Consider the following 27,380-nt stretch of genomic DNA (forward strand, 5'->3'; position numbering starts at 1 on the left):
GCTGACTTCTGGAAGTGCTACTAGCAAACTTCAAGTAGGGACAGGCTTGGCTAAAACACCAGTAAAATGCTGACAATCAGTCAAGCTCTGGTAGCCCTGATTGTGTTTCTTCTAGTCATGCAGTTTCTGAACCTGCAACAGGCAAGGAAACACCTTCCCCCTGGACCAGTTCCCCTGCCACTTGTTGGAAACTTGTTGCAGCTGAAATTTCAGTTTCATCGTGATCTCCTCATGAAGGTATGTGCTTTCAGATACTCCTAGTTAATTAATAGTATAATAGCTGAGAACAGAAGTGAAATTTCTTGGTAACTTTCAGTTGTTTTTCATTCAAAAAAAATGATAGTCTAAGTACTGTACACATGAAAATTAATTACTAAACCCTTTAGTGTGGAATGTCACACATGAATCCTGATGATCATAGGTATGTAATAATATTTGGGATAATATTTCTGACTTGTGAAGAGAGCAAAAGCATATAGTTTTAAAAAAGAAGAACTGTTATACTGTTGAAATTTGCAGACATTTGTTTTTCATCCTTTGGAACACTGTGATTTTCTAGTTTGGTCTTCAAATGGTTGCTTGAAAGGACATACTGTCTGTAGTATCAAAAAAGTTGGAAAAAAACACCAAAATGACAATTCTATTCAGGTGGCACTTGGTTTGAGGGCAAGGAAGGAGAGGATGCTGCTGCTGCTTATCAGGCTATTGTTGGTCCTTCCTGATCATTCTTGCACTGAATCCATCATGTTCAATATGTGATACTATATGCAATGCCATAGCCACCAGCTGGGATAAAGATAATGCAAACTAATTGTAATGTCCTCAATGTATGATCAAGCAGAAAGTGAAGCTAAGCTTTGCAGAAGAACAATCTCATTTAAGAGCCAATGTCCAAAAGTATTATAATGTGAGAAGCAGAAAGTGACCAGTCCCATAACTGGGATCTAATTATGGTGCTAATAACCAAGAGCTACTTGCATAATGTTGTGTCCTGTGGTGATAAATGTGGTAGCAGAGGCTTATAGTTTCATAGTGCTTAGGGTTGGAAGGGACCTAAACAGATCATTAGGTCCAACCCCCTGCCCTGGGCAGGAACGAGTGTGGGGTCATACCACCCCAGCCAAATATCTGTCCAGCCTCCCCCTGAAGACCCCCAAGGTAGGGAGAGCACCACCTCCTTTGGGAGTCCGTTCCAGAGCCTGACAGCTCCAACTGTAATGTAATGTCTCCTGATGTCCAGCCTGAACCTCATCCTTGGGACCAGGTTCTGTTTCCATGACTGATTGAATTCTGCCAAATCTTTCATCAGGAGCCAATCAGACAATAAGATACAGTCATGTCTGTGCTGGCTCAGTTAGTCCCTTTCTCAGTACAAGACATGGGGTGGTTGGTGGCACTAAGGACCACTGGAGTTCCCAGCAGGTGCAGATATCTGGTGTTTACTAGGTAACTCCATGTGTGGAGCGTGCTCTGAAGTGTGCAAGCCTGTTATACATGCATGTCAAAAGGATGCGAACCACAGGCTTTATTCAAGCTGACTCAGGCTCCAAAAGTTATTTGGGACTTAACGGAAAGAACCCGTTAGACCCATTAGGGACACGTAAAGAAAAGCCAGAGAAATGAAGGGTAGCTTCCCAAACCAGCATGGTCTCTTATACAACAGCTCACCTGTCCCCAGAAAGTTAGGGTGCTCACCTTGAGACACCTTGGGTGCTTGTACATGTGATGGTCATCACAGCGTACACGTGACAAAAATGTCATTTGTGTGGCTTAATAGCATCACACATTTGTCACAGGAGCACTGAGGTGCCCTGTTCCGGAGAAGTGGAGCTCCCAACAATCTCCAGGGGCACCTCAGGTGCCGGTTGCTGTGGCAACTGGCGGGCCATGTGACCAGAAGGGGGCCAGGCCGGCCCTTTATAAACAGCCCAGGCCGGAGCCCAAAAAGCAGTTCCCTTCTGGCCGCCGCAGGAGCAGGAGCTCTGTGGGGAAGTTGAGCAGCCTGAGTCGATGGTTGCAGCCTGACCACCCTGACCGGCTGCAGTGATGCGGGCAACTGAACCCTATAAGAGACCATGACTAAGGAGCCGAGTGAGTGCAAGCTTTGCGTTGTAAGCCAGTAGGCTTCTTGTTTGTGTTGCAGCCGCTTGGCTCATGGTTTTGTTATGGTTACACCGGTGGACCGGGTGAGGCGATAAGGGGTGGAGGAGGCCTCAGAGGGACCCCGCAGTAGCGTGGGAAGGGGTCCTGGCACCGTAGAGGGCGCAGCTTTGATAGGGGGCAGTGGGACGCCCCGGAGCGACAAAACCAGAGGACCGGGTGAGGCTGTAGGGGCATGAGGAGGCCTCACGGGATCTCCCCAGCTGCGTGGGGGTTCCCGGTGCCCAACAAGGGCACAGAGAGCGGTGCCAGGGCGGCACAGCGTTAGGTGCCACAGTGGGCACGGCAGGCGAGCACTGGAGAGGCGCTCGGTGTGTGGGGGTTGAGGCCCCAGCCTGAGAGGGCGCGCAGCGCGGGAAGCGCAGCATAGGCCCCAGAGAGGGCGAGAAAGCCCAAGAGGGGGGCGAGAGGCCCTAGGCGGGGCACGTACAGTATGAAGCCACCCCAAGGGGGGCAGCATGTATTATTGACAGACACCCCAAGACGGGTGCTGTCTAAAGGGTGTTCCAGAGGGCTTCCGCAGCAAAAAGAAGCCCAAGGAACCAGAGGGGCCAGGTAAGGCTCCGGCCGCCTGAGCCTAACTGGACTCGCGTGATTGACGAGACCCAGTCGGCCTAGAGGGGCCAGGTAGAGGCTTAGGTTGCCTGAGCCTAGTTTGACGATCATAATTGACAGGACTCTGAAGGGGCCAGGTAAGGCTCTGGCCGCCTGAGCCCAATTGATACAAATAACTAATTCAGATTCTGGGCCAAGCCCAGGGGCGCCAGAGAAGGGCGCTGGTTGTGGGCCAAGCCCAGGGGCGCCAGGTAGGGCGCAGAAGGTTAAGGACCAGATAATGTCCAGGAAGAGCTGCGAGGCTTGGGGCATGCTAAAAGGGTGGTAGGAGGCACGCATTGCCCATAAGGCAGGGGTGCATTGAGGCACCCCACTCGGAACGGGGAATAGTATTAATGGGGTGTCCAGGGCGAGACAAGGCAGCCTCCCATATTGAACCTTATAAACATCAAAGACGTGGCGGGCGAGTAGAGGGTGCTGGATTGCCTGATTAACATGGCAGGGGGCGCTAGTGAGCTCACGGCCGCTCCTAGGCCCCACCCGTGACAACATGACACATGTGCTAGTTTTGGGGGGTTTGGATGAGTTTGCATTGTTGCAAACTAAACTATTGTAGTTTAGTTTTGCAACGTTTCAAATTGCAATAATGCAGCTATCAGCTTGCTCCCCCCTGGCTGCGGGAGAGATGGCCAGGCTCTGCAGAATAAAAGGACTGGGCTCCTCGCTGCTTCTGCCTTTAGCAGGTGCCTGCTGAAAGCAGAAGTGGTGAGGAGCCCAATCCTTTTTTGGAGGAGCCTGCCTGCCTCTCCCTCATCTGGGGGGAGAGCTGCTGGTAGGCCAAGAGGCCCCTGAGTTGCAGGGAGCCCCAGTCCCTCTCTCCATGGCAGTTGCACCCCCCAGGGCTGCCTGGGCGGATTGCTAGTGAGCTGGGTGCTGCCCCAGCTTGGAGGCAGCATCCAACCCAGTCCAACTCTTCCTCACTGGAAGCCCACTGGGTGCTGCTCTCTGGGTGGGCTCAGGGAAGTTGGACCAGGCCAGGTGCTGCCTCCAAGCTGGGGCAGCACCCAGCCCACTACCAGCCTACTCAGATGGCCCTGGCGGACACTGCTGCTGCAGAGGGAAGGACTGGGGCCCCTCACAGCTCAGGAGCTGCTCGGCCAGCCAGCAGCTTGGCCCCCAGTCATAGGCAGGCCCTGGCTGTGACAAAAAAAGAAAAGGAGCAGGTCCCTTGCTGTAACATGATGGAAAAACTGAAATGATAGGTTTCAATTAAAACCCTGAGGACTAAATCCCCATCCAGTGGACAAGCAGCCCTTGGTTCAGATCCCTGCCCAGAAACTGGCAGTGTAGATTTGAACTCAGATCTCCTGCCTCTTGGGCGAGTACCCTAACCACTGAGTGATGGGGTACCTGTGAGCAGGGTGCTCATAATCTCTCCTGTTGGAGCTCTTTTGTTTTGTGTAAAAATAACTCACAGAGCCAGGGAATGACTCTAGCTTGGTACTTCAGGCATTCCCCTGAAGGGTGGGACACCCACGTACAGTCCCTGTTTCAGTGGATACTGGGGTCTTATGGAAAGTGGAATGGTTTCTATAGGTGTTAAGAACTAGCCTATTGCCTGCCAGATGAATCACTGTAGCTGGAGGTGGGAGAATTGGAATACAGCCCTTCAAGCAGAGCCAGTCTCCCATATCCTGAGTAAGTGCTCTAGCCACAGAGCTGTTGTGTTAAAAGGCATTCTTTGCATCACTATATTCAGTCTTATGAAGCTAACCCTGAAGAAACCCCTTCCTGACAAAACGATGAAGCAAAGTTTATGAACAGTTCCAGGACACTTGAGCCGTCTCTGCTGATTTGGTGTGGGCATTTATGACCTGTGTTTTCCTGGCACTGATTATTCTACAGCTGGCAAAAACCCATGGTGATATCTTCACTTTATGGTTTGGAAGGACCCCCATCATTATCTTGAATGGATTTCATGCAGTGAAGGATGGTCTGACCACTCACCCTGAAGATGTTTCGGGGCGCCTATTGAGTCCTTTCTTCAAAACAATGGCACAAGGAAAAGGTGAGAAGGTCTTGGTACAGAAATTGCACAGGGATGCTGACTTTTCACTGAATGTGGCTACTCCCACATTTCGTAAGCACTCCTGGATAGTAATGGCAGATTGCTATAAAGAGCTAGTGCTGTGTGACCAGGAAGCTTGAAAAAAAGCAGAGTAAAGAGCCCCTGGGTAGCAGTGAAGTGGAAAGTCCTGAGACATAATGGCCAATAAGAAACTTGTCTGCAGTACTCACCGGGTGACATAGAGATGTCATGCACTGAACTAGTGTGGGCTAGTGGCCCAGATGCAAGATGAAGCTGGGCACTGCTCCAAACATATTGCCTCCTATCCCACCCTGCAAGCTAAGTAGAAATTCCAGGTGAAAATCTGTCCTGGTGGTAAGGGTGTTTTGACCAGGGACAGAGACATTTACTGGGAAAATGAGAAGACAATATTGCTCCCAGTGCCTTTGTCTCTTGCAGAATGGGACACAGCAGTATTTCGCCACAAAAGGCAGAACAGCAGATAAATATTCTTCTTACCTAATTCCCATACTTTTGTTATGCAGGATATAATTGGTACACCTAATTCTAGGCTGGCAAAGTCTTGGCATCATGAGTGAGTCTTGCAACAAGCATTGGAGGAGCTCTCATACCTAAGCTGTTTACAGTAGCCTTTGATATTTGGCAGCCCAGCCCTTGGCTTGGAGGAGTGTCTCTTCTTTGTACCATAAAACTCCACTCAACTTTTCCTTGCTGTAAACTACTGAAAATCACCATTTCTCTTCTCTCACTTATGTTCGCTCATGGAAGCCATTGGCTATCTGTCAAAACAAAAAACCACCCGCAAGCGTTCCAAGACCAGACTCCTACTGCTACCAGCCCGCACATGTTTTACTGGGACCACCTGGGAGGTGCCCAAGTGCCTGCAGGAAGCAGAAGAACGCATTCCTGACCAGAACAAGCACATAGCCCTGAAATCTCATCCACTTCTCTGGGTCACCAATATCCTCCAGTGTCCCCTGGTAACCCTTTATGGATACTGTGAGATATGTGAATGTATTGAATCTACATGCGTGAATCTCAAGTTACTTTCTGTTGAATCTGCTAATGCCTATCCATGTATAGTTTTACTTTATGTTTACAACAGTTTACAATATATTCTGTGCCTGCCAGTCTGGCAGCACTTTTTCCCGCACTTGTAGCTGGAGTCATTTCATAGATTTCATAGACATCGGGGCTGGAAGGGACCTTGGGAGATCGAGTCCAGCCCCCTGCCCAAAGGGCAGGAAGTCAGCTGGGGTCATAGGATCCCAGCAAGATAAGCATCCAATTTACTCTTGAAGGTGTTCAATGTAGGTGCTTGAACCACCTCCGCTGGCAGGCTGCTCCAGACCTCGGGGGCTCGGACAGTAAAGAAATTCTTCCTTATGTCCAGCCTGAAATGGTCTTGCAGGAGTTTGTGACCGTTCAACCTAGTCATCCCTTGGGGCGCTCTGGTGAACAAACGTTCCCCCAGATCCTGGTGGTCACCCCGATAAACTTATAGGTGGCCACCAGATCACCCCTGAGCCTACGCTTTTCCAGGCTAAAGAGCCCCATGGCTCTCAGCCTGTCATCGTAACATCTGTTTTCCTGACCTCTGATCATGCGCGTGGCTCTCCTCTGGACTCTCTCAAGCTTCTCCACATCCTTTTTGAATTGTGGAGCCCAAAACTGGACGCAGTACTCCAGCTGCGGCCTCACCAAGGCCGAGTACAAGGGGAGAATGACGTCCTGGGATTTGCTTGAGAAGCATCTATGGATGCAAGCCAGTGTTTTGGTCGCTTTACTAGCCGCAGCATCGCATTGCAGGCTCATGTTCATCTTGTGGTCAATGATGACCCCCAAGTCTCTTTCTTCTGTAGTGCTATCCAACGTAGCACTGCCGAGCCTATAAGGATGCTGCAGGTTTTTCCTCCCAAGGTGGAGAACCTTGCATTTTTCAGTGTTAAACACCATCAGGTTCTCATCCGCCCATTTGCTGAGCTTGTCCGAGGTCAGCCTGGATCACCCGCCTATCTTCTGGCGTGGATGCTTTGCCCCAAAGTTTGGTGTCATCGGCGAACTTGGCCAGTCCGCTCCTGACTCCAATGTCCACATCATTAATGAAGATGTTGAACAGTATGGGTCCCAGGACAGAGCCTTGAGGGACCCCGCTGGTCACAGGGCACCACGATGAGTGACTGCCATCAATCACAACCCTCTGGGTCCGACCACGGAGCCAATTTCCCAGCCAGAGGATCGTGGTGGAGCCAAGGCCACAACTGGCCAGTTTGGCCAAGAGGTGATCATGGGATACCAGATCAAAGGCTTTTTTGAAGTCAAGATATATGACATCAGTCTCTTCTCCCTTGTCCAGGTGATAGGTCACCTGGTCATAGAAGAAAATGAGATTGGTCAAACAAGACCTACCCGCAACAAACCCGTGCTGGCTGTCCCTTAGGATGTTAGCCTGGGCCAGTCCATCAAGGATGGCCTCCTTAATAAACTTTTCTAAGATCTTCTTGGGCAGGGCCCCCCCGGCCTGAGAAATCAGCTTTCCCCGACGGCAGGCCCACTGCGCATGCGCGCAGTTTAAAAGGGCCCACCAAACAGGGAAAAAAGCTCAGTTAGGCTCCGGAGCGGTGAGAGACGCGCGGGTGAAGCCCGCTGCGCCCCTGCTCCCCCGAAGCCCCCCAGACACCCCCTCAGCTGCCGCAGAGCCCCCTGCCGACTCCCAGCACAGCCGGAGGTAAGTGGGCTTGTGGTGGGAAGGGGTTAACTCCTCGCTTCCTGGGAGGAGGTGGCTGCCTGGAGCCGGGCCGGGTCAAGCCCCTGCCCAGGCCCCTACTTGGCCCAGCCCCCCAGGAAGCTGCGCAACCGGAGCCGCGCGAACAGGCTGCGTAAACAGGCGCTCGAGTTAACGCGGAGTTCGCGCAAGAGAGGGCGTGGGAGGGCATGAGACCCTGCCTGCGACCCCCCCAGAGTAGTCAGTCCCAGCCGTAGCCAGCCTATCAAAGGCATGACACGGATGGGCACGCGCTGCACCCCGAGGGTCCCCTCGGGCTCTGCGGCCCCCCCATTGGGCACCTCAGAGACGGCCACCCAGACGAAGCCCATGGTTCCGGGCTCTACGCAGACGGAGCCCCTGGCTCTTGGCGGCGGGGGCTGCTTGTCCCTTTTTCAGGCTCTGGGGCCCGGGAGCATGGCCACCTCCCCTTGCAGGGTCTGCTCCCTACTGGGGTCTCTTATTTGTGAATGCCTGGGACAAAGATAACAGATCCTAAATGTGGTAGGAGCTACCTTAATTTCCAACAGCTAGGTTGTGGAGAAAAGAGAGAGAGAGAAATTGGAATGGGCTTTACCCAGACATTTCCAGAACTCAGCACTTAGCCCCAGTGGCAGCATCTTCCAGAAATGCATCAAGTCTTTCTTTGAAAACTGCTACCAACGGCAAGTCCAGCACTTCTCACATGTGCACTTTATTTCTCATTTAAATGTTTGGTTTCAGCTTCCAGCCACTGGTTCTGGTTAGGTCTTTTTTCTGCTAGATTAAACAGCTCTTTAGTATCTGGCATTTTCTTATACCTCATATTCCAAGAAGTGGGAAATGTGTTTTTTTCAGTAAAATGTTTCTATGCAATAAAGAGCAGTGTCACAGGAAACTAATTCCTCAGGTATTATGTTGGCAACTGGTCGCAACTGGAAGCGGCAGAGACGCTTTGGGATGATGATCTTACGCAACCTGGGAATGGGGAAGAAAGGTCTGGAGTACCGGGTACAAGAGGAGGCGCATCACCTGCTGAAGTACTTTGCAAGTATGAAAGGTATGTATGTCTGCTAAAAAATGAGCCCTTTTATGTTGTGGAACCATATTTTTGGTATGTGAACTAATGGCTGGGTTGGCTTCTGCTCCAGAGTGGAGCATTTGCAGATCTTGGAGTCCTATAATGGACCCCAGGGAATGGAATGACAACGTGGAGAGCGTTTAGGCCTGTATTTTCATACTAAGCTGAGAAATGTCCTTCTTCAGAACTACTTAGAAAACAATGGACGTGGGAACTATGACTGGGCTGTTGGAAGTCTGTTTTAAAATTGTAATGTTGAAAGGGATCTATGAATCAGCTAGTCCCTTTATCTTTGATGTCCTTCACTAAAATGGATGGGCACTCCCTATCACTCCTTGTCAGGCCATGCCTCTCTTTGTCTGCTCCTTGGTACTATGTAAACCAATACAGCCTGTTCCATGGTCAGGTTGTTGATGACTAAACTGATGCTCCCACCTGGGTTAGCCGGTGTGAGGAGGGTGTGCAGACACCCAGTAGAACTAAATGCAAGACCTGTCAAAGGGTGGATGAGCTCCCTGGGAGCCAACAGCCATCCATACCTGGAGAGGAGATGAGTACTGCCAGGTCACTCTGCCTGAAGAATCACCAATGATGCAAAACAACTCGACTAACCTCATCAGAATGGAGGAGGGTTGTTACAGTATCTAATGCTTTAAATATAATAAGGCAAGAAGAAATAGGTACGGAAGATCTTGTTTCAAGATCATATTCTCCTTGGAGCCACCTGTTTCTTGTCTGTCTGTTACAAAACTGACTTGGGTCTGAATATGAAAAAGAGTAGAGATGGTAGGTCTATCTTCATTCTGAAAGTATGAAGTGTAGGTCATGTTCACTCATGATGAATTTCATAAAAAAGAAGGGCTAGAAAGAACCTCAGGAGGTCATATAGTTCCAACTCTTACTCACAGCAAGGTCATCCCTAGCTAAACTGTCCTAGGCAAGCTGATCTAACCCATGGGCTAGCTAGACAATCCATGAGCAGCAGTGGTGGCATTAAGCTTCACAGTTGCCAGAGCTGCTATTTCAGTGCAGCTCCAGACCCCAGATATTTAAAGCTGCTTCTGCCCTCCTCCTCCATGAGGTGGGGAGCCAAGTGGTATTAATTCCCTGAGTTCTGCAGATTAATGCTGCTACTGCAGCCACAAGCCCCATGGTCCAAATGACCTACATCCACAAGCTGGATACAGCTTAGAAGCTGTATGATTGACACCCCTGGTCTAACTCAATCTTAAAAAAAAAAAAAAAAGTGAGTAGAAACCCTCTTGCATAACTACCAGGCAGAATGCCAAAACATGAAAAACACCCTTTTCTTTGCCACAAGTAAAACGGGAGGGAGGAAGAGGTATAAGGCCAATGATAATATCCTGCCACTGGGAGGACAGGATGTGGTTTGCTAAAATTCCTATTTAAAAATGTATGAAATTTACTTTTTCTGACCAAACCAGGATTCCCCAGCTAGATATTGGCTTTCCTTGCCCTAGATCTGTTAAATTAAATTAAAATCACTGGAAGAACTTTGACTTTTTAATATTTACACCTGAGTGTCATCAGTGTAATCAGTTCTATTCTTAATAATGTCCCTGCTATAGGGGTATTAAAATCTAAAGATGAATATTTCCAGTTCCAATAAGATTAAGGCATTTGTCTATTCAGGTTTTGGAGAGAGCACAGGGAAAACTTCCCTTAGTGATGAAACCTGAGAGAGTTTTATTTATTGTCCCGCTAAGTTTCCATTCTCATGATTACTAAATGCTGCTTAGGTTTTTATTGTGGTGCTAATGATGTCCTGGTACCCAGAGCACTGGATAGGCATCTTGAAAATTTTAAATACAAACTTTTTGTTTTTTCTGCAGCTCATCCTCCAGTCTGTCAATTTGAAGGCTCTGATGCAATTTTTAAGACTTTGTATGTAGTCCTTCTGGTTTGTTCTAGTTCATCCTCGGCTGGATAGATCCAGTGCCCTGTGGTCTGGGCTCTAAATTACTTCTGCTTGTCTATCATGCTTTGGTGTAAATGTGTACTTGTAAAAGGGAGGCTGCTCCAGGGATTCCTGGGTGAGATTTCATCCACTAATGAGCTATGACCTAATTGCTCACTGCCTTGGGGGCAATTTTGTGGCCTCCTCATCTCCCCTTTTAGCCATTCCCAAGTCTCACAGATGCTGTCTCCCTTGTTGGGACCTTGGCCTATTTGGCCTCCACCCCTTTTTTCTTGCTGGGCTGCTTAGCTCAGAGCCACTGTGCTGGACTTGGCTTCAGCCCTTGTCCCACCCTATCTCAGGGTTTGGGCTCTGGCCCTGGTTCTCACCTCTTGCAGGCCCTGGTTTTGCCCCCTTGGGCTTCAGGCCCCTGGCCTTGATTCTACCCCTCTCTCAGGTACTGGTTCTGCCCCTCTTAGGTTTCGGGTGCCTGGCCCTGATCCTTGCCCCTCTTGGGTGCTGGGCCCCTGGCCCTACTTAGGTACCACTTGCTGTGGCTCTCTCGAGCTTTGACTTCACCACTTCTCAGGTGCCACTGGTCAGTGCCTTGCCTGGCTCTTGTCTGGGCTCAGAGGCTGCATACACACATACTAAGTCAACTTAAAATAAGGCAACTTAACTAAATCGACTTAAGTTAGACCATGTCAGACTGTACACACATACAGTTCCTTGACAAGGTGGCAGCCATCTTGTAAGCTGACTTAACTAACGCAACTCAAGGTAATATACTTTGGAGGTGTATTACTTTGCACCACATGTAAGTCAACTCTGTTCCACATATATGTGCGCACTCAAATAGTTAAGCTGACTTAAAGTTAAGTTAGCTTAACTATCAGAAAGTTAGTACATGCAGTCCCATGCCCCTCAGGCACCACTGGGACCTCCAGAACCACCTCTCAGTCGCACCCAAATCACTGGTATAAAATATAACAAAGAAATAAGCCCACTAGCTATAACTAGGGCCCTACCGAATTCATGGTGGAAGTGGGCTGCACAGCAGCTCCTTTAATCTTGCAGGTTCCCCCACGGTCCTCCACCCTGCCAATTAGCAGAGGGGCCCAGCCACTCACTCCTGAACAGTGGGGGGGTGAAAACTGCAGTTTAAAAAATGGCACTATTTTTGCCTCCTGGCCAGTCAGCAACAAACAGCAGGGCCAGCGGGGCCCCTCAACCGGTCAGCAATGGGGGTAAAGGGGTAGGAGGAGTGTGCAGGGGACCCTGCAAGATTAAAGGAGCCAGTGTGCAGCCCACTTCTGCTGTGAACGCAGTAGGGCCCTAGCTGTAATGTCAACTAACCTGCTCTGGATCTGAACAGAAACAGTGGCTGTACAATAAGGCTTTCCCTTATCCTGGGTCATATTCCTATGCAGCATTCTGTTTGCCTTCTGCAGTGTAGCACCGGTGCTAGCTAGCAGCTCTCCTGGCCCCTCCTGCTCTAGAGCTCCTTCCTCTGCAGCCTTCAGGGCCAGACTGCCTATGTAGGCTCAGGCCCTGAGTTTATATGCATGCTAAACAGCCATCACAGGTGTGTTCATTCTGACCCTAAGGCCCTGCCTGCCCTTGCAGCTGCTTAGTTGCCATAGGCAAAGGGAGACAAAATTATTTGCAGGGGCTGAGGTAAGCAGGTAAGTCTGTGAGAGAAGGGGTGGAGGGAGGGGAAAGAACCATGCGGGACAGGGCAGATTGAGGCCCCTACAGTGAGGGAGGGAGTGAGGCAGTGGCAGGGGAAGGTGCTGGGGTGAATGGGGCCCTGGCCAGGCCAGGTCGAGAAACAATCCAAGCTTGGGAGGCTCATCCAGGGGCACTGGGGGGCTTCCACTGCTGCATGTACCCGAGCAAAGACCCAGAGGGTACATGTTCCCTCTGATTTGTGTGCAGGGAGGGGCAGCTGGCACTGTGCACTGGACTTTGCTCCCTGTTGCTGGTGTAGCTGCCTGTGGAGCTGTGCAATGCCATGTGCGTCCCACAGCCAGGCAGGTAGGGGGCGCAGTGCAGCCCAGCAACAGCACGTACATGGCATCACCCTGCTCCCAGGGCAGCTGCAGTGAGGCACACAGCCCAGCCTGAAGTGGCAGCCGCCTCTGCTTATACACAAATTGGGGGGGCATGTGCCCCCTGGGCCTCCCTCGAGGGTGTGCACAGCAGCAGGAGCCCCCCCCCACGCCACTGGATGAGCCACCCAGGCTCTGATTGTCTCACGACCTGGCTCATCTGGGGCCCCAATCACCTCAGCCCCTGCCCCTGCCTTTGCCCTACTTCCTCCTTCACTGCTGGGGCCTCAGTCTGCCCTCCCTCCCTAGCCCCTTCCCCTTCACAGAATAGATTAATACTTTCCTGCCCTGCTGGGCAGCCAGTGATCCACATCCTGGGCTGCAATCCTGCCTGCGTGCATGCCCCTCCCCACCCCTGCTGCAGCTGCCTGGAGCCCACAGCTGGGCTGCCTTGTGGCCCTACTCACTGCCCCGCATTTGGCAGGGCTGAGCCCTGTTAGCCCTGGCCTTCTGCTGCCTATGTTAGCTGCTGTTTGCAGCCCTTGCCCCTGAGCAGCCTGGCTGTCTGTCCCTTGTGCCTGTGCCTGTTCCTGTTGGCTTTTGGCTACAGCTCAGCTAGCAGGAGGCTGGCTTCTTCCAGCTCACCCTGCTGCAGTTTCCTCTCAAGCAGCAGGAGCCTTCTGGCTCCCTGTTACATCCTTCTATCCAGCAGTCTAACTGACTGCATTTGGTGAACCATTTAGTATCTTCTCTTCCTCATAAGAGGAGGAAGAAAATAAATGCACCAGGAAACACTAATACTGTTGGTTTATTATTGTACTTTCAGGAAAACCCTTGGATCCATCCTTCTCTCTCTTCCATTCAATCTCAAATGTAATTTGTGCTGTTGTTTTTGGATATCGCTTCCCCAGTGAGGATGAAAACTTCCACAAACTGCTTAAAGCCACTGAGAATATCTTCAGATTTGGGGGCAGCCTCGGTTATAGTGTGAGTAAATATTCTGTTGTATTTTTTTTCTGAAACAGAAAAGGAGAAATGCAGTGGCAGTATTTGATGAGTAGAATTGTCTTAGATGACAGGACTTGTTAATCATTTCCTATGTGGTATCCCTGTGTAGTACCTTGAGACACAGAACTACCTATCTCCAAAGGCATCTGCATCTTTGACTGTTAGTAGATGTCAGGCCTCACTCACAACATCAGCAAAAAATATTGGGCCCCTAAAATTTTCCCACATGTAAAAGTCCTGCCTTTGCTCCCCTCTTCATCTCCCTCAGCACCATATCTCTGGGTAATCTTATACATGAATTCTAATGCAACTACTGTTCCTACTCCAACAACCCATAGAATTACCTCTGTACTTCAGACCTGTCTCCTCCTGACCAAAGTAAAATCGTGTCCCATGTCTGAAGTCTTTTGTTCATGAATGTCAACCCAACACTTTAAAGTTAACCTGGCTAAAATGGAGCTGTCAATACCAGCCCTACCCATGCCTCCTTTCTCAATCACTGTGGACAACATCACCATCCTGCCTGACACTCCAGCCCCAAACCTGGGAGTCATCAATGCAGACCTCTGTCTGTCTGAGTCATGAGAAAGGCAAGTGTTTCAGGAAAGGTATTATGGCAAAAATACTTCCTTATCTTTTCTTTAATACAAGACCCTGATGAGGCCACATCTGATCACCCCTGTTCAAGAAAGATAAATTCAGACTGAACCAAGTGCAGAGATGGATGGGGAGACTAGAAAGGTTTGGCTTATTTAGCCAAAAAAAAAAAAAAAAAAGGCTGAGACCAGATAGGACTGCTGTCCTAAGTACATGCAAGGATTAACACTAGAGGGGGAAAAAGAGATATCTAAGGGAAATCTCATTGCCTAAGAACAAACAGAAGTTAAATGTGCAGTTTATTCTGGAAACTAAAGGAAAGTGTTTTCTAACCATCATATCAGTTACTGAACGAGTTTCCCCCAAAATGTAGCAGACAGAGGTAAATTATACCTGCTTTTATCTGCTAATTCACTATGTCCCTATGATCTCTCAGCTACTTTCCCCCTAGGTTTCTGATGGAGAAAGCCATGTTAACTTTTACTGGGGGCTCTATGACATATGGGCTTGCTGAAACTGTTTGGGGATGAACTAAATCAGGGAAATTTCTGGCAGTCTCGTCCCCTACCCACTGTCAACTACTTTTTGAGCTGTATTAATTCCTACTAGGATTCCTTGAGGATGGCAATTTGCAGCCAACTTCCTCCTACTCTCACTGGTAGTCCCCTGTAACAAAGGTGTTATTGAACATAGCCTATCAATTAATTACTTTGATTAAGTTTAAATTTTTAGGTGCTACAATAAAAACTCGGACAAGGTTCTTTGGGTGAATCTGATATCTGTTATTAAACCAACTTAAAAAGTTGGGGAAAAAATTTTAAGCAAGCTTTCAGGTTTAAAAACCCTTCATCAGGCTGAGGAAGTCTCTGCAGTTAGTGTGTGCTCTTCCTGGATGGATTGATAAGTAAAGAAGTCAGAGGCTGGGCTGCATGCATACCAGCCCAACCTCTGGCTTCTTTACTTTTCGTTCCATCCAGGAAGAGCACAAATCAACTTCAGAGACTTCCTCAGCCCGATGAAGGGTTTTTAAACCCAAAATCTTGCTTAAAACTTTTTCCAACCATTTAAGTTAGTCTAATAACAGATATCAGATTCACCCAAAGAACCTTGTCTGCCTATGTCCTTAAACCAACATGGTTACAGCCTACACCCCACAATAAACTCAGCCTTTGGAAGGATCTAAAATGACCCCGCTAATGTCAAATAATTCAAGGCATCTCTTACTTGTCTCTCCCATAGCTGTATGAATTCTTCCCCTGGATTATGGACCACCTCCCAGGACCTCACAAGAAGGCATTCTCTTCCTATGAGGTCCTGAATTGTTTTGCAAGGGAGGAGATCAGAAAGCATCTGGAGAGAGGAACACCAGACGAGCCTGAGGATTTCATTGACTTCTACTTGGCTGAGATAGAAAAAGTGAGTGACTGCTGCATGTTCATATTTTCATGGACTTTAATGCCTAAAGAACCATTAGTTCATCTTGTCTTATTAGCAGTATATGACAGGCCCATTCACTTCACCCAGTTCCTTTGGAGTTTAGCCCAGTTACTTGGATTTGTGTACAGCACATCTTCCAGGGAGGCATCCAAACCTGCTCTAAAGACATCAAAAGAAGGAGAATTCCCTCCCCTTCCCTTGGGAGTCTGCTCAGTGGCTAACCACCCTCGTTGTTAAAAGTTGATCCAGTATTTAGGACAGCAATGTTCTTTGGATAGATGTGATATATTTTATTAGACCAACTAAATAGATGGAAAAAAGTTTTCTGCAAGCTGTCAGGTGCAAACACTCTTTGTCCAGCATAGGGGATCTCTGCTGGTGTTGTGTGTTCTCCAAGGTAGCAAAGAAACTAATTTACAACATGCAAGTCTGTGAAAGTGCAATGAGTGGAAATTTGGAAGGTGATGAGTAGAGATGGGTGTGGGGAGGAAGGGAGGGAAATGTGTGAAGAAATGCAAGTGGTCAGCTGGAGGCAGGTTACCTGGGGTGTCAGATGTCAGGCAGGTTGTAATGTGTCATTAGTCCAATGTCTATATTAAGTCCATGGTTTTTTTGTATCCAGTAGATTTATGAAGTGAATCTAGTCCCTCTCTGATCTGTCAGTTCTAATCCTCAAAGGGAATTTACAAAACACCTTTTGTAGACAAGCCTACGAAATTCACTTCATAAATGTACTGGATACAAAAAATCATGGACTTAATATAGACATTGGATTGATGACACATTACAACCTGCCTGACATCTGACACCCCAGGTCACCTGCCTCCAGCTGACCACTTGCATTCCTTCACACATTTCCCTCCCCACCCTGCCATCTCCACCCATTGTCTTCCAAACTTCCACTCATTTGCATTGTCACAGACCTGCACATAATGCCCACAGAGTCGCCCTATGCCTGATGATGAGTGTTTGTGCCCAAAAGCTTGCAAATAATTTTTTTCCAACTATTTAGCTTGTCCAGTAAAAGGTATCACATCTACCCAAAAAACCTTGCCTGCCTATATCCATAGACCAAGATGGCTACAACCGACAGCCTATGCAGTACTTTGCCACTGAATTTGCCTTCAGCTTCCAGACAATGGTTCTAATTTCACCATTTTACATTGGATTAAGGAAGCCATTAAGACACACATCGGTTGTTTTTGGAATTCCAATTGCTAAAATACCCATTCTCCACTTTCAACATCATTGCTTACGCTTCTTTTCAAGTTCTTGGTGCACTTTCCTCCCTGGCCACCTCCTCATTTACCCAGTTCTCCTCCTAGTATATGTTTATTTCCAACTTGAGATATTGTGGTTGATATGTAATATAAACATCCACTAGGCATGAAAATATGTTAAATGAGCAGGCCTGGATAACTTGTATCCAAGAGTCTTAAAGGCTGTTTAAGATGATGTCTGGCTTGCTGATGCCATTTTGAAAAAATCTTGCAATATCAGAAACATCCCAGAAGACAAGACGGTGTAAATGTATTGTCAGTATCCAAAGAGGGCACATGAGAAGATCTGAGTAACTAGAGACCACTTAGCCCGATAACAGTCCTGGGATCAAATTATGAGACAACAAAAATACAGAGAAGGACTTCAGACCTGAATCAATGAATAAGCACCTTAAGGATGCCATTAAGTTTTTAAGTAAAAGAACTGTAAGGAACAAAATAAGGAATTGATTAGTAAGGAGAGATATCTTTCTTTGATCAAAGAATGCAGGAGTGAAGTGAGATTGGCCAAAAGTTTATCTGCCCTAAACCTTGCAAAGAATAATGAAACAACTAGCAAAAGCTTCTGTAACCATATGCAAAGACAACCAAAAGGGAACATGCCTTCCTGTCTTGTGTTCCCATGCTGTTTGTAGCGCTTTGTGGTTTCTCTTAGGGGAAAAATAACTTGTGAGGTTTCATGAACAACATGCTCTGGTGTATACTTTCCAACAACTACTTGTTTAGGCTAATATGCATGAAAATTTTATAATTTAGAACCATTTTCGTGAGTGTCAAGAGTCTAGTACTTGGGATTAACAAATTGTTACAGCCGGACTGCTAGCAGTGGTGAAGCCCTGCCACTTTGTTTGCAGAGGTGTTTTTTCTCTTTGTATTAGTCAACCAAATACACTTTCTAAAGCTTTTCAAAGTGTTTGTTTCACAAAGTAATGCATGGTACACTTTGCATCTGTAGGCACAGCAATGTAATCCTACTCATTCTTACATGGATTGTCCTGCCTTTTGTGTGCTTACCTCAACTTTGCGCTTGTTATCTTTAGGCTAATGATGGAACCAAATCTGCATATGATGAAGACAACTTGGCTCATTCTGTAATTGACCTTTTTTTGGGTGGGTCAGAGACCACATCCACTACCCTGCACTGGGGCCTGCTCTACATGGTGGCCTATCCAGACATCCAAGGTGAGAGGGAGAGGACAAGGATGTCGTTTCTATATGGCAGTAACCAATTCTGGCCTTTTTATTAGATTACTATAAATGTAAGCAGTGGCTAAATTCACTCACAGGCCCAGGCAGAGGACAAAGGAGTTCCCATTATGCAGACACAGTCACTGTGGTGTGCCTTCTGGCAATAGAAATTATTTCAGTACAATGCAGAATGGCTTCTCTGTGCTAATTAACAGTGATACTGTCATTAAATAAATGAACTGTTATTTTCCTTTACACATAGGTAGAAAAAGGAAATGAAGATGAGGGATGTGGTTCCCTAGAAGGGGAACAGCTTGATGATTGGTTGGACGAGGTTGTCCTGTTGGCAAATGTTGCTATAATAGAACATATTGCTATAATAGTACTGCAACTATACATGTGTGTTATGTCATGGCTGCAGAGCACTTTCAGGGGCCCAGCTGCATGAAAAATGTAACTTGTGTAAGCACCCTTAGAGGCTCTCTGCTAGCAGGGCTCCTGCCCCTATAACTGCTAATGGTGTGGTGGCTGGTCCCTCTGTGTTTTACACAGCTCTGCTGAAAGCAGCTCTTCCATCATCAGAACAATGCCAGGTCCCAAGACAACAGGTAACAGAAGCCACTTTCTACAAGCAGAGCTGGCTCCATATGATGGAGGTTTTCCTGCAGAGCTGCATTGACCACAGGGTTCATCTTTCCATACCCAGAACCAAATGCAGCTCTGTCAACAGAACTCTCATATGTAGACAGGGTCTTAGGGGAGAACTGAGAGACACCTGAGGCTGCGGCCTTTTACACCATTAATCTTGAATGCTGGAATGTGCCTGCACATATTTTGAAATGGCTTCTCCCTTGTGGGCCCATATGCACTGCAAAGTTCTGCTGGGATAGCTTCATGAAAAGATGACAACCTCTAGCTGATATGAATATACTGGAAAGACCCCTGGTGTGGATACAGCTGAGCCAGCAGAAAATGACTTCCATCAGCAAAGATACTGTTCTTCAGAGAGGTGGAGTGATTGTGCTGGCAGAAAACCATCTTTTGCTAAGATATTCCACATATCTGTGAGGGCGTTCTGCTGGCAGAGCTACAGTGGCACGATGCTGTGGTACAGACCAGCCTTGAGTGCTAGTGTGCTTGAATTTGGGAGGTAATGCAGCCCCAGAACAAGCTTGATATCAGCAAGAAACCTTTCTGAACATTAGGAAGTGGAATTCCAGCAGGTGCTGACATCCTGGGCTAGCTTCTGCTGGCAATGCCTAGTTAATCCTGTGTGTCACATTGCTGGCTGCCTTCTCTGAGCAGGTGGAAACATGTAACGAATGGCTGATTATGAAATTAGCTCTTTTTGATGAGAAGGGACAAGTGGGAGGCTTCCGTGCTTCCTAGTGATTGTTTAAAGGGCTTACCTATGTCTGTAACATCAGGAAAAGGATCAGATTGTAATTGCATCTTTTGTCTGGTGATTTCTAAAGTGACTATGCCTTGCTTATAGTTTCATAGTTTCTAGGGTCGGAAGGAACCTGAGCAGATCATCTAGTCCGACCCCCTGCCATGGCAGGAAATAATACTGGGGTCAAACGACCCCAGCAAGATGTTCATCCAACCTCCTCTTAAACACCCCCAGGGTAGGAGCCTGCACCACTTCTCTTGGAAGTTGGTTCCAGATCCTAGCCGAACTGACCGTGAAGTAGCGCTTCCTGATATCTAGCCTGAACCTGCTTTCTGCCAGCTTGTGACCGTTATTCCTGGTCACTCCTGGCAGTGCTCAGGGGAGCAGGGACTCCCCCAATGCCTGCTGATCCCCCCCCCGACTAGTTTTATAACAGGCCACAAGATCCCCCCTCAGCCTTCTCTTGTGGAGGCTGAACAGGTTCAGGTCCCATCGCCTCTTCTCGTAGGGTCTGCCCTGCTGCCCCCTGATCATGCAAGTGGCCTCCTCTGGACCCTCTCCATGCTGTCTACATCCCTCTTGAAGTGCGGTGCCCAGAACTGGATGCTGTACTCCAGCTGCGGCCTGACCAGTGCCGCATAGAGGGGGACGATCACCTCTTTGGACCTGCTCGAGATGCATCTGTGGATGCAGGACAAGGTGTGGCTGGCCTTCCTGACTGCCTCCCCACACTGCCGGCCCATGATCATGACTCCAAGATCCTTTTCCGCCTCTGTGCTGACAAGAGGGGAGTTCCCCAACTTTAGGTATGGTGCTGGTTGTTCCTCCCGAGGTGCATCACCTTGCACTTGTCTGTGTTGAATCCCATCCTATTCACATCCGCCCACCCCTGTAACCTGTCCAGGTCTGATTGTAGCCTGATGCTTCCTTCTAGTGTGCCCACGTCCCCCCACATCTTAGTGTCATCAGCAAATTTTGAACAGGGTGCTTTTTACCCCCTCATCCAAGTCGCTGATGAAGATGTTGAACAGTGCGGGCCCGAGGACCGAGCCCCGCAGAACCCCACTGCCCACATCCCTCCAGGTTGAGAAGGACCCATCCCCCCCCACCCTCTGGGTGTGGCCCTCCAGCCAGTTGGTGACCCAATTGACTGTGTGGGTGTTGACACTACAGTCCCCCAGTTTCTTAATGAGAATGGGGTGAGAGACAGTGTTGAAGGCCTTCCGGAAGTCCAGGAAGACGATGTCCACTGCTACCCCTGCATCTAATGATCTGGTGATCTGATCGTAAAAGGCCACCAGGTTGGTCTGACAGGACCTGCCACTGATGAACCCATTTTGGTTGCCCCTAAGCATGCAGTCCCCTGCTGGCCCCTCCTGGATGTGTGCCAGCATAATTTTCTCAAACAGCTTCCCTAGGATCGAGGTAAGACTAACTGGCCTATAGTTTCCTGGGTTCTCCTTCTTCCCCTTTTTGAAGATGGGAACCATGTTGGCCCTCTTCCAGTCCTCTGGCACCACACCAGAGCACCACAAGTGCTCATAAAGCCATGCCAGGGGACCTGCAATGACCTCGGCCAATTCCTTTAGAACTCTAGGGTGGAGATCGTCCAGGGCGGCTGACTTGAATAGGTCCAGCCCCTGCAGAAGCTCCCTAACTAGTTCCTCGCTAACCTTTGGCCCAGGTGTGCCTCCCCTGGGGCCTGAGGAGGGCCCAGTGCGGAGGCGACTGTTCTGGTCCCTACTTAGGAAGACAGAGGCAAAGAAATCGTTAAACATGTTAGATTTGTCGTCTGGTGTGACAACCAAATTTCCCAACGCATCCTGCAAGGGCCCCACGTTACCCGGGACCTTCTTCTTGCCCCCTATGTATTTAAAAAAGGACTTCTTATTGTCCTTAATCTGAGAAGCTAGTCCTAATTCCATCTCTGCCTTGGCCTTCCTAACTGCCCCCCTACATCCCCGAGCGACTGCAGAATAGTCCTCCCTGGTGATGACCCCTTCTTTCCATTGGGTGTAAGCCTCCTTTTTAGCAAGGAGACATTCCCAGATGTTTTTGGTGAGCCATGAAGGCTTGTGTGCTCTCCTGCTCCCTTTGATCCTCATTGGGATTACCTTCCTTTGGGCTTGGAGGATTGCCTCCTTAAGGAGTGACCACTCTCCTTGGACATCTGGCTCCCCTCTCCTCTGGGACCTCAGCGCATCCCGAACTATCCTCCTTAGCTTTTTGAAGTTTGCCCTCCTGAAGTCTAGGGCTGCTGCCTTTACTGCATGCCTTTGCCACCTTGCACTGGATGGTAAATTCCAGGAGGCTATGATCACTGTCGCCCAGGTGGTTGAGCACCCGCAGCCCCCTCACCAGGTCATCACCCGTGGCCAGCACTAGGTCCAACAAGGCATCCCCCCTGGTGGGGCTGTGCATCTCCTGGGTTAGATGGAGGTCCTGCACTTGCCTTGAAGTTTACAAAGTATTTAATAGAAAAATGTTCCCAACAGCCCTGTGAAGTAGGTGAATGTAAGTAGTATTATCCCCCCTTCACAGGTGGGGAGAATCAGGCTAAGCAATAAAAGACCAGAGTTTGAAATGGATTCTGACTTTGCTCTTTTCAGCAGTGCAACACCAAGGTCTCACGTCCCTTTGACACTGATACTGAGGTGCAGCAGTGCTGAGCAGAGCAATGCCTAAATCTGGGTCAGGCCAACTGCGTCCAAGGAAATCAATGCTAGAAACAAGATTTGATCTCAGGAGTGCCTGGCTTTTCTGGTGCTCAGATCCGTAGACCACAATTGTGTATCTTTGTTTCTGAAAAAATATATAATAATTTCTATTTTAAACTGTTTTCCTACCACTGATCATCCAAAAGGGAGCTGACAGGGCCTCATAACAAATGTGCATAATTCAAAATACATTATGTGCTTTTCCTGTCTGAGAGAGTGAATATTTCTCCTCAGAGAAAGTGCAGCAGGAGCTGGATGCTGTTCTGGGGTCTTCCCAATTAATCTGCTATGAGGATCGGAGGAAAGTGTCCTACACGAATGCTGTGATTCATGAGATCCAGCGCTTCAGCAATATTATTTCAGTTGGGATGCCCAGAATATGTGTGAGGAACACAGAGTTGCTGGGGTTTCCACTTAGCAAGGTAAAGTGTTTTTTGTCATCATTTTTTCATGCCTTAGGAAGAGGTGTGGGCTCCCTTCAACTTCTACAATCCCATCAATAGAGCAAGGTGTACTTAGGAAATCCTACCAGTGTGTGCTTCCAAAGACACTTTACATTTCTCAGTAAACGCTACTGCAAATCTTGAGATTACCCACGTAGTACCTTAAAAGCAAAGCTGCATGATGAAGATCACTCTTTACTGGGGAGTGGAACTTCACAGAAAGAACAATTTACACAGAGGACCTTGGTGATCCCAATTTTGTTCTTATTCTGCCACACCAAGAAGTATCTGGCAGCCAGGCTCCCAGACTGCCTCTACAGATGCCAGACTTTCTGAACATTTTGTATTTCTAGGAGAGCTGACTCAGTGGTACAACTTCATCTTAAATGTGTAGTTATACTAATGCTATTAAACTAATAGATGCTTACAAATTCAGATTAATATAACTCATCAGATGATTACTGTAATCTATCCTGTCTGAAGCAATTTCTCTGGCTGTTTCAGCCTTCCAACTCTGATGTAAAAGAGACCCTCTGTATCCATGTCCTCGTCTAGATTTGATTGTTTACGCTCATGTTCAGTAATGAAAGTGCTATTTGTATCATGAAAAGTGTCACTTAGCAGGAAAAGCACTATTCTCAATGTCAAACTTAGAAATGAGACAATGAAAAAAATTCATTGTTCAGTTCAACTCCCACTTGCTACTCATAAGCAGACTTCTCACAATATGATTTTCCACTCATGAAAAATATATGAGAGCTAATAGTTGTCTAAGTCTGTGATATCCTCCTTGCAGGGCACCATTGTTCTCCCCAATATAGCCTCTTCCCTGTATGATCCTGAGCAGTGGAAGAGCCCTCGGCAGTTCAACCCTGGTCACTTCCTGGATAAAGATGGAAACTTTGTGAGCCAAGAAGCCTTCTTGCCATTTTCAGCAGGTAAACCCTGACCATGCAAACCCTTGTGCAGAGATTAGATGGGGGGGAGGGGTGGGTAGTGTCTCTTCAAAGTCTGTGAGAAAAGTGTATAAACCATTCTACTGGGAATGACCATAAGGAATAGGATGCTCAAAATGCCTATTTGGCACGATGCCTCTCAAGCTTTCCTGAGGCTTTGTGACAGCTAGTAATATCTCTCAACCCCACTGAAAATGCTTGTTCTACAAAATGAAAAATGAATGTGGAAACCCAGAGATACACAGAGAAGAACACTGTTTTGCTCTGTGCCCATGTGGAAGCTCTGCGCTAATAAGTAAAGTTAAAAACCTAATACATGTTGGGATGTATCAGACTAAGTGGGGAAAGAGTGCAGGTGAGCAACTTTGCAATTTTTTAAACACTGAAGGGAAAGAAAGAGGAAAGAATCACAATGCCAATACTAAAACAAGAGTTGACATGTACTGTGTGGATCCAGGACTCCCTAAGACAGTGGCTGGGAACCTACAGCCTCTGGACTGGATCTGGCCCATGGAGCCTTTGGTTCTGGCCTGTGGAGCTGTGGCTTCAATGGTGAGGATCTGCCTGCACTGTACTACAGCTGGGTGCTTAGGGCTCCAGGAAAGGGGGGGCTCTCTCTGCCATACCACAGCTGAGAAGCAAGGAAAAGCCTCATAACCAAGCTGGGTCATTCCAGCCAGAAACACTGCTGGCCCCTGCCCTATGGCATAGGAAAAGGCTTTGTTTAGACTTGGTTTGGACCCTGTTTCCTGGGTTCTAGTGATACGAGCGTGGGGATGATTCCTTGGTAATTGCACTTGGGTTTCTTGGTTTATCCTGCACAGTCAAGGCAAAAAGACTTGCTGCTAAACCCACATGAAAGTAACTAGGACACACTGCAACTGGATCCCCGGGGGAGGCACACCTGGGCCACGGGTTAGCGAGGATTTAGTTAGGGAGCTTCTGGAGGGGTTGGACGTATTCAAGTCAGCCGGTCCGAACGATCTCCACCCTAGAGTTCTAAAGGAACTGGCCGAGGTCATTGCAAGTCCCCTGGCACGGCTTTACAAGCACTCGTGGTGCTCTGGTGAGGTACCGGAGAACTGGAAGAGGGCCAACGTGGTTCCCATCTTCAAAAAAGGGAGGAAGGAGGACCCGGGAAACTATAGGCTGGTTAGTCTTACCTTGATCCTAGGGAAGCTGTTTGAGAAAATTATGCTGGCACACATCCAGGAGGGGCCAGCAGGGGACTGCATGCTTAGGGGCAACCAAAATGGGTTCATCAGTGGCAGGTCCTGTCAGACCAACCTGGTGGCCTTTTACGATCAGATCACCAGATCATTAGCTGCAGGGGTAGCAGTGGGCATCGTCTTCCTGGACTTCCGGAAGGCTTTCAACACTGTCTCTCACCCCATTCTCATTAAGAAACTGGGGGGCTGTGGTGTAGACACCCACAGAGTCAACTGGGTCGCCAACTGGCTGGTGGGCCACACCCAGAGGGTGGTGGTGGATGGGTCCTTCTCAACCTGGAAGGAGGTGGGCAGTGGGGTCCCCCAGGGCTCGGTCCTTGGGCCCGCACTGTTCAACATCTTCATCAGCGACTTGGACGAGGGGGTAAAAAGCACCCTGTTCAAATTTGCTGATGACACTAAGATGTGGGGGGACATGGGCACACTGGAAGGATGCAACAGGCTACAATCAGACCTAGACAGGTTACAAGGGTGGGCAGATGAGAATAGGATGGGATTCAACACAGACAAGTGCAAGGTGATGCACCTCAGGAAGAACAACCGGCACCATACCTACAGGATAGGGAACTCCCCTCTTGTAAGCACGGGGGCAAAAAAGGATCTGGGGGTCATAATTGGCTCCAAGATGAACATGGGCCGGCAGTGTGGGGATGCAGTCAGGAAGGCCAACCGCACCTTGGCATGCATCCACAGATGCATCTCGAGCAGGTCCAAAGAGGTGATCCTCCCCCTCTGTGCGGCACTGGTCAGGCCGCAGCTGGAATACAGCATCCAGTTCTGGGCACCGCACTTCAAGAGGGATGTAGACAGCATGGAGAGGGTCCGGAGGAAGCCACTTGCATGATCAGGGGGCAGCAGGGCAGACCCTACGAGAAGAGGCGACGGGACCTGAACCTGTTCAGCCTCCACAAGAGAAGGCTGAGTGGGGATCTTGTGGCCTGTTAAAAACTAGTCGGGGGTGGGGGATCAGCAGGCATTGGGGAAGTCACTGTTCCCCCGAGCACTGCCAGGAGTGACCAGGAATAACGGTCACAAGCTGGCAGAGGGTAGGTTTAGGTTAGATATCAGGAAGCACTACTTCACGGTCAGGGCGGCTAGGATCTGGAACCAACTTCCAAGAGAAGTGGTGCAGGCTCCTACCCTGGGGGTGTTTAAGAGGAGGTTGGATGAACACCTTGCCGGGGTTGTCTGACCCCAGTACTCTTTCCTGCCATGGCAGGGGGTCAGACTAGATGATCTGCTCAGCTCCCTTCCGGCCCTAGAAACTATGAAACTATCATATATTTCAAAAGCATTTACAAATGGCCATGCAGACACTTCATGTATCTGAGCTGTGGCCTCAGCATTTTCCACAGGAGAAGAATTCAAGGAGGACAAGGACTTGAAAGAATTCTTTTAAGTATTTTATTGGGTATTGAGAGAACTGGAATTTGAAGCCAAAGGACCACCTAGTTTCCTTGAACTGTGGGTAGAATATTTCAAAGGCAGTATTACAAGAAGGTTCAGTTCTATATTAATTGCTGCACTGGCCCCAAAGAAAAGATGCTATATCAACAAAAAGTTCCTGTTTTCTGGTGTACGAACGTGATCTGTGGGAATATAAAACACTTGAAAATTTACTGTCCTTCCTCTCCCGGCAGGACACCGTGTGTGTTTAGGAGAGCACCTGGCAAGAACTGAGCTCTTCATTTTCTTCTCCAACCTGCTGCGGGCATTCACACTCAGGCTGGCAGAGGGAGTGAAGCAAGTCAATATAGAGCCTGTTTTCACAAGCACATTGCAGCCCCATCCATACAGAGTTTGTGCAATTCCTCGCTAGTCTGCAGTACATCACAGATGGCAGGCTGGCACACTAGACATCTAGTTTGGTGCTGTAAATTTCCTTTGTGAAGTTTTAATCTTGGTGTTTTTTCTGATGCTGGTGTCAATGTGTCCCATCAACAGAAACTCTTTCAAGCTACTTGGTTGTGGGAATGCTCATTCACAGTTATACTTTCATCTTACATGGCAGGACATTGTGATGAAGTTCTTGTCGCTCGGTCACAAATAAAAAACATAAAGAAAGAAACTGGAATTGGCCTTTGTTTATGGCTGATTTGGACTAGGTAACCTGTAAATTATGATACCTATTAGGAAAGGTACATTGTGTCTTTAAATCTGTAGGAGAAGAGTGGGGAGAGTAGATCTAGGGGAAGGACTTAGGCTAAAGTATGACAGTGAATGAGAAGGAGATAGCTTTAGGGAAAATCCTGTTTTCCTTATTTTTAATTGTTCATTATTGGCAAAAAGCAACTCTTGCAATTCTTTACTCCCACTCTGGTGAGTTAGCCTCTGCACTAAGGGCTCACTCTAGTGCAGTGCATTGTCTAGAAATAAACCAGGGGTTAGGTCATCCCACCACAAAACAAGAGCATTCCTGGAGGTGGCCAATAGGAGTCTAATGTGAACATCATGGCCATGTTTTAAAAAACCCACTGCTTCAATTTAGGGTTCCCGTTTTGTCTACACAGCCCCATAACTCCAATGTCAGGCCAA

The 27,380-nt window shown here is 48.2% G+C and overlaps 1 protein-coding gene across 1 annotated transcript; it reads left to right on the forward strand.

Annotated features, from left to right (window-relative positions):
- Positions 1-27,243, forward strand: LOC149863202 (cytochrome P450 2J6-like). The gene is made up of 9 exons (XM_090051182.1): positions 1-237; positions 4,621-4,783; positions 8,458-8,607; positions 13,424-13,584; positions 15,442-15,618; positions 17,960-18,101; positions 22,452-22,639; positions 23,457-23,598; positions 26,486-27,243. Exons 1-9 carry the CDS (start codon positions 67-69, stop codon positions 26,662-26,664), a joined length of 1,473 nt encoding a protein of 490 aa, XP_089907308.1. The 5' UTR covers positions 1-66; the 3' UTR covers positions 26,665-27,243.
- Positions 27,244-27,380: the final 137 nt, after the last annotated feature.

The sequence above is a fragment of the Crocodylus siamensis genome, chromosome 6, assembly GCF_052110815.1.
Source record: "Crocodylus siamensis isolate JL-2025a chromosome 6, ASM5211081v1, whole genome shotgun sequence".
Taxonomy (NCBI): Eukaryota; Metazoa; Chordata; order Crocodylia; family Crocodylidae; genus Crocodylus; species Crocodylus siamensis.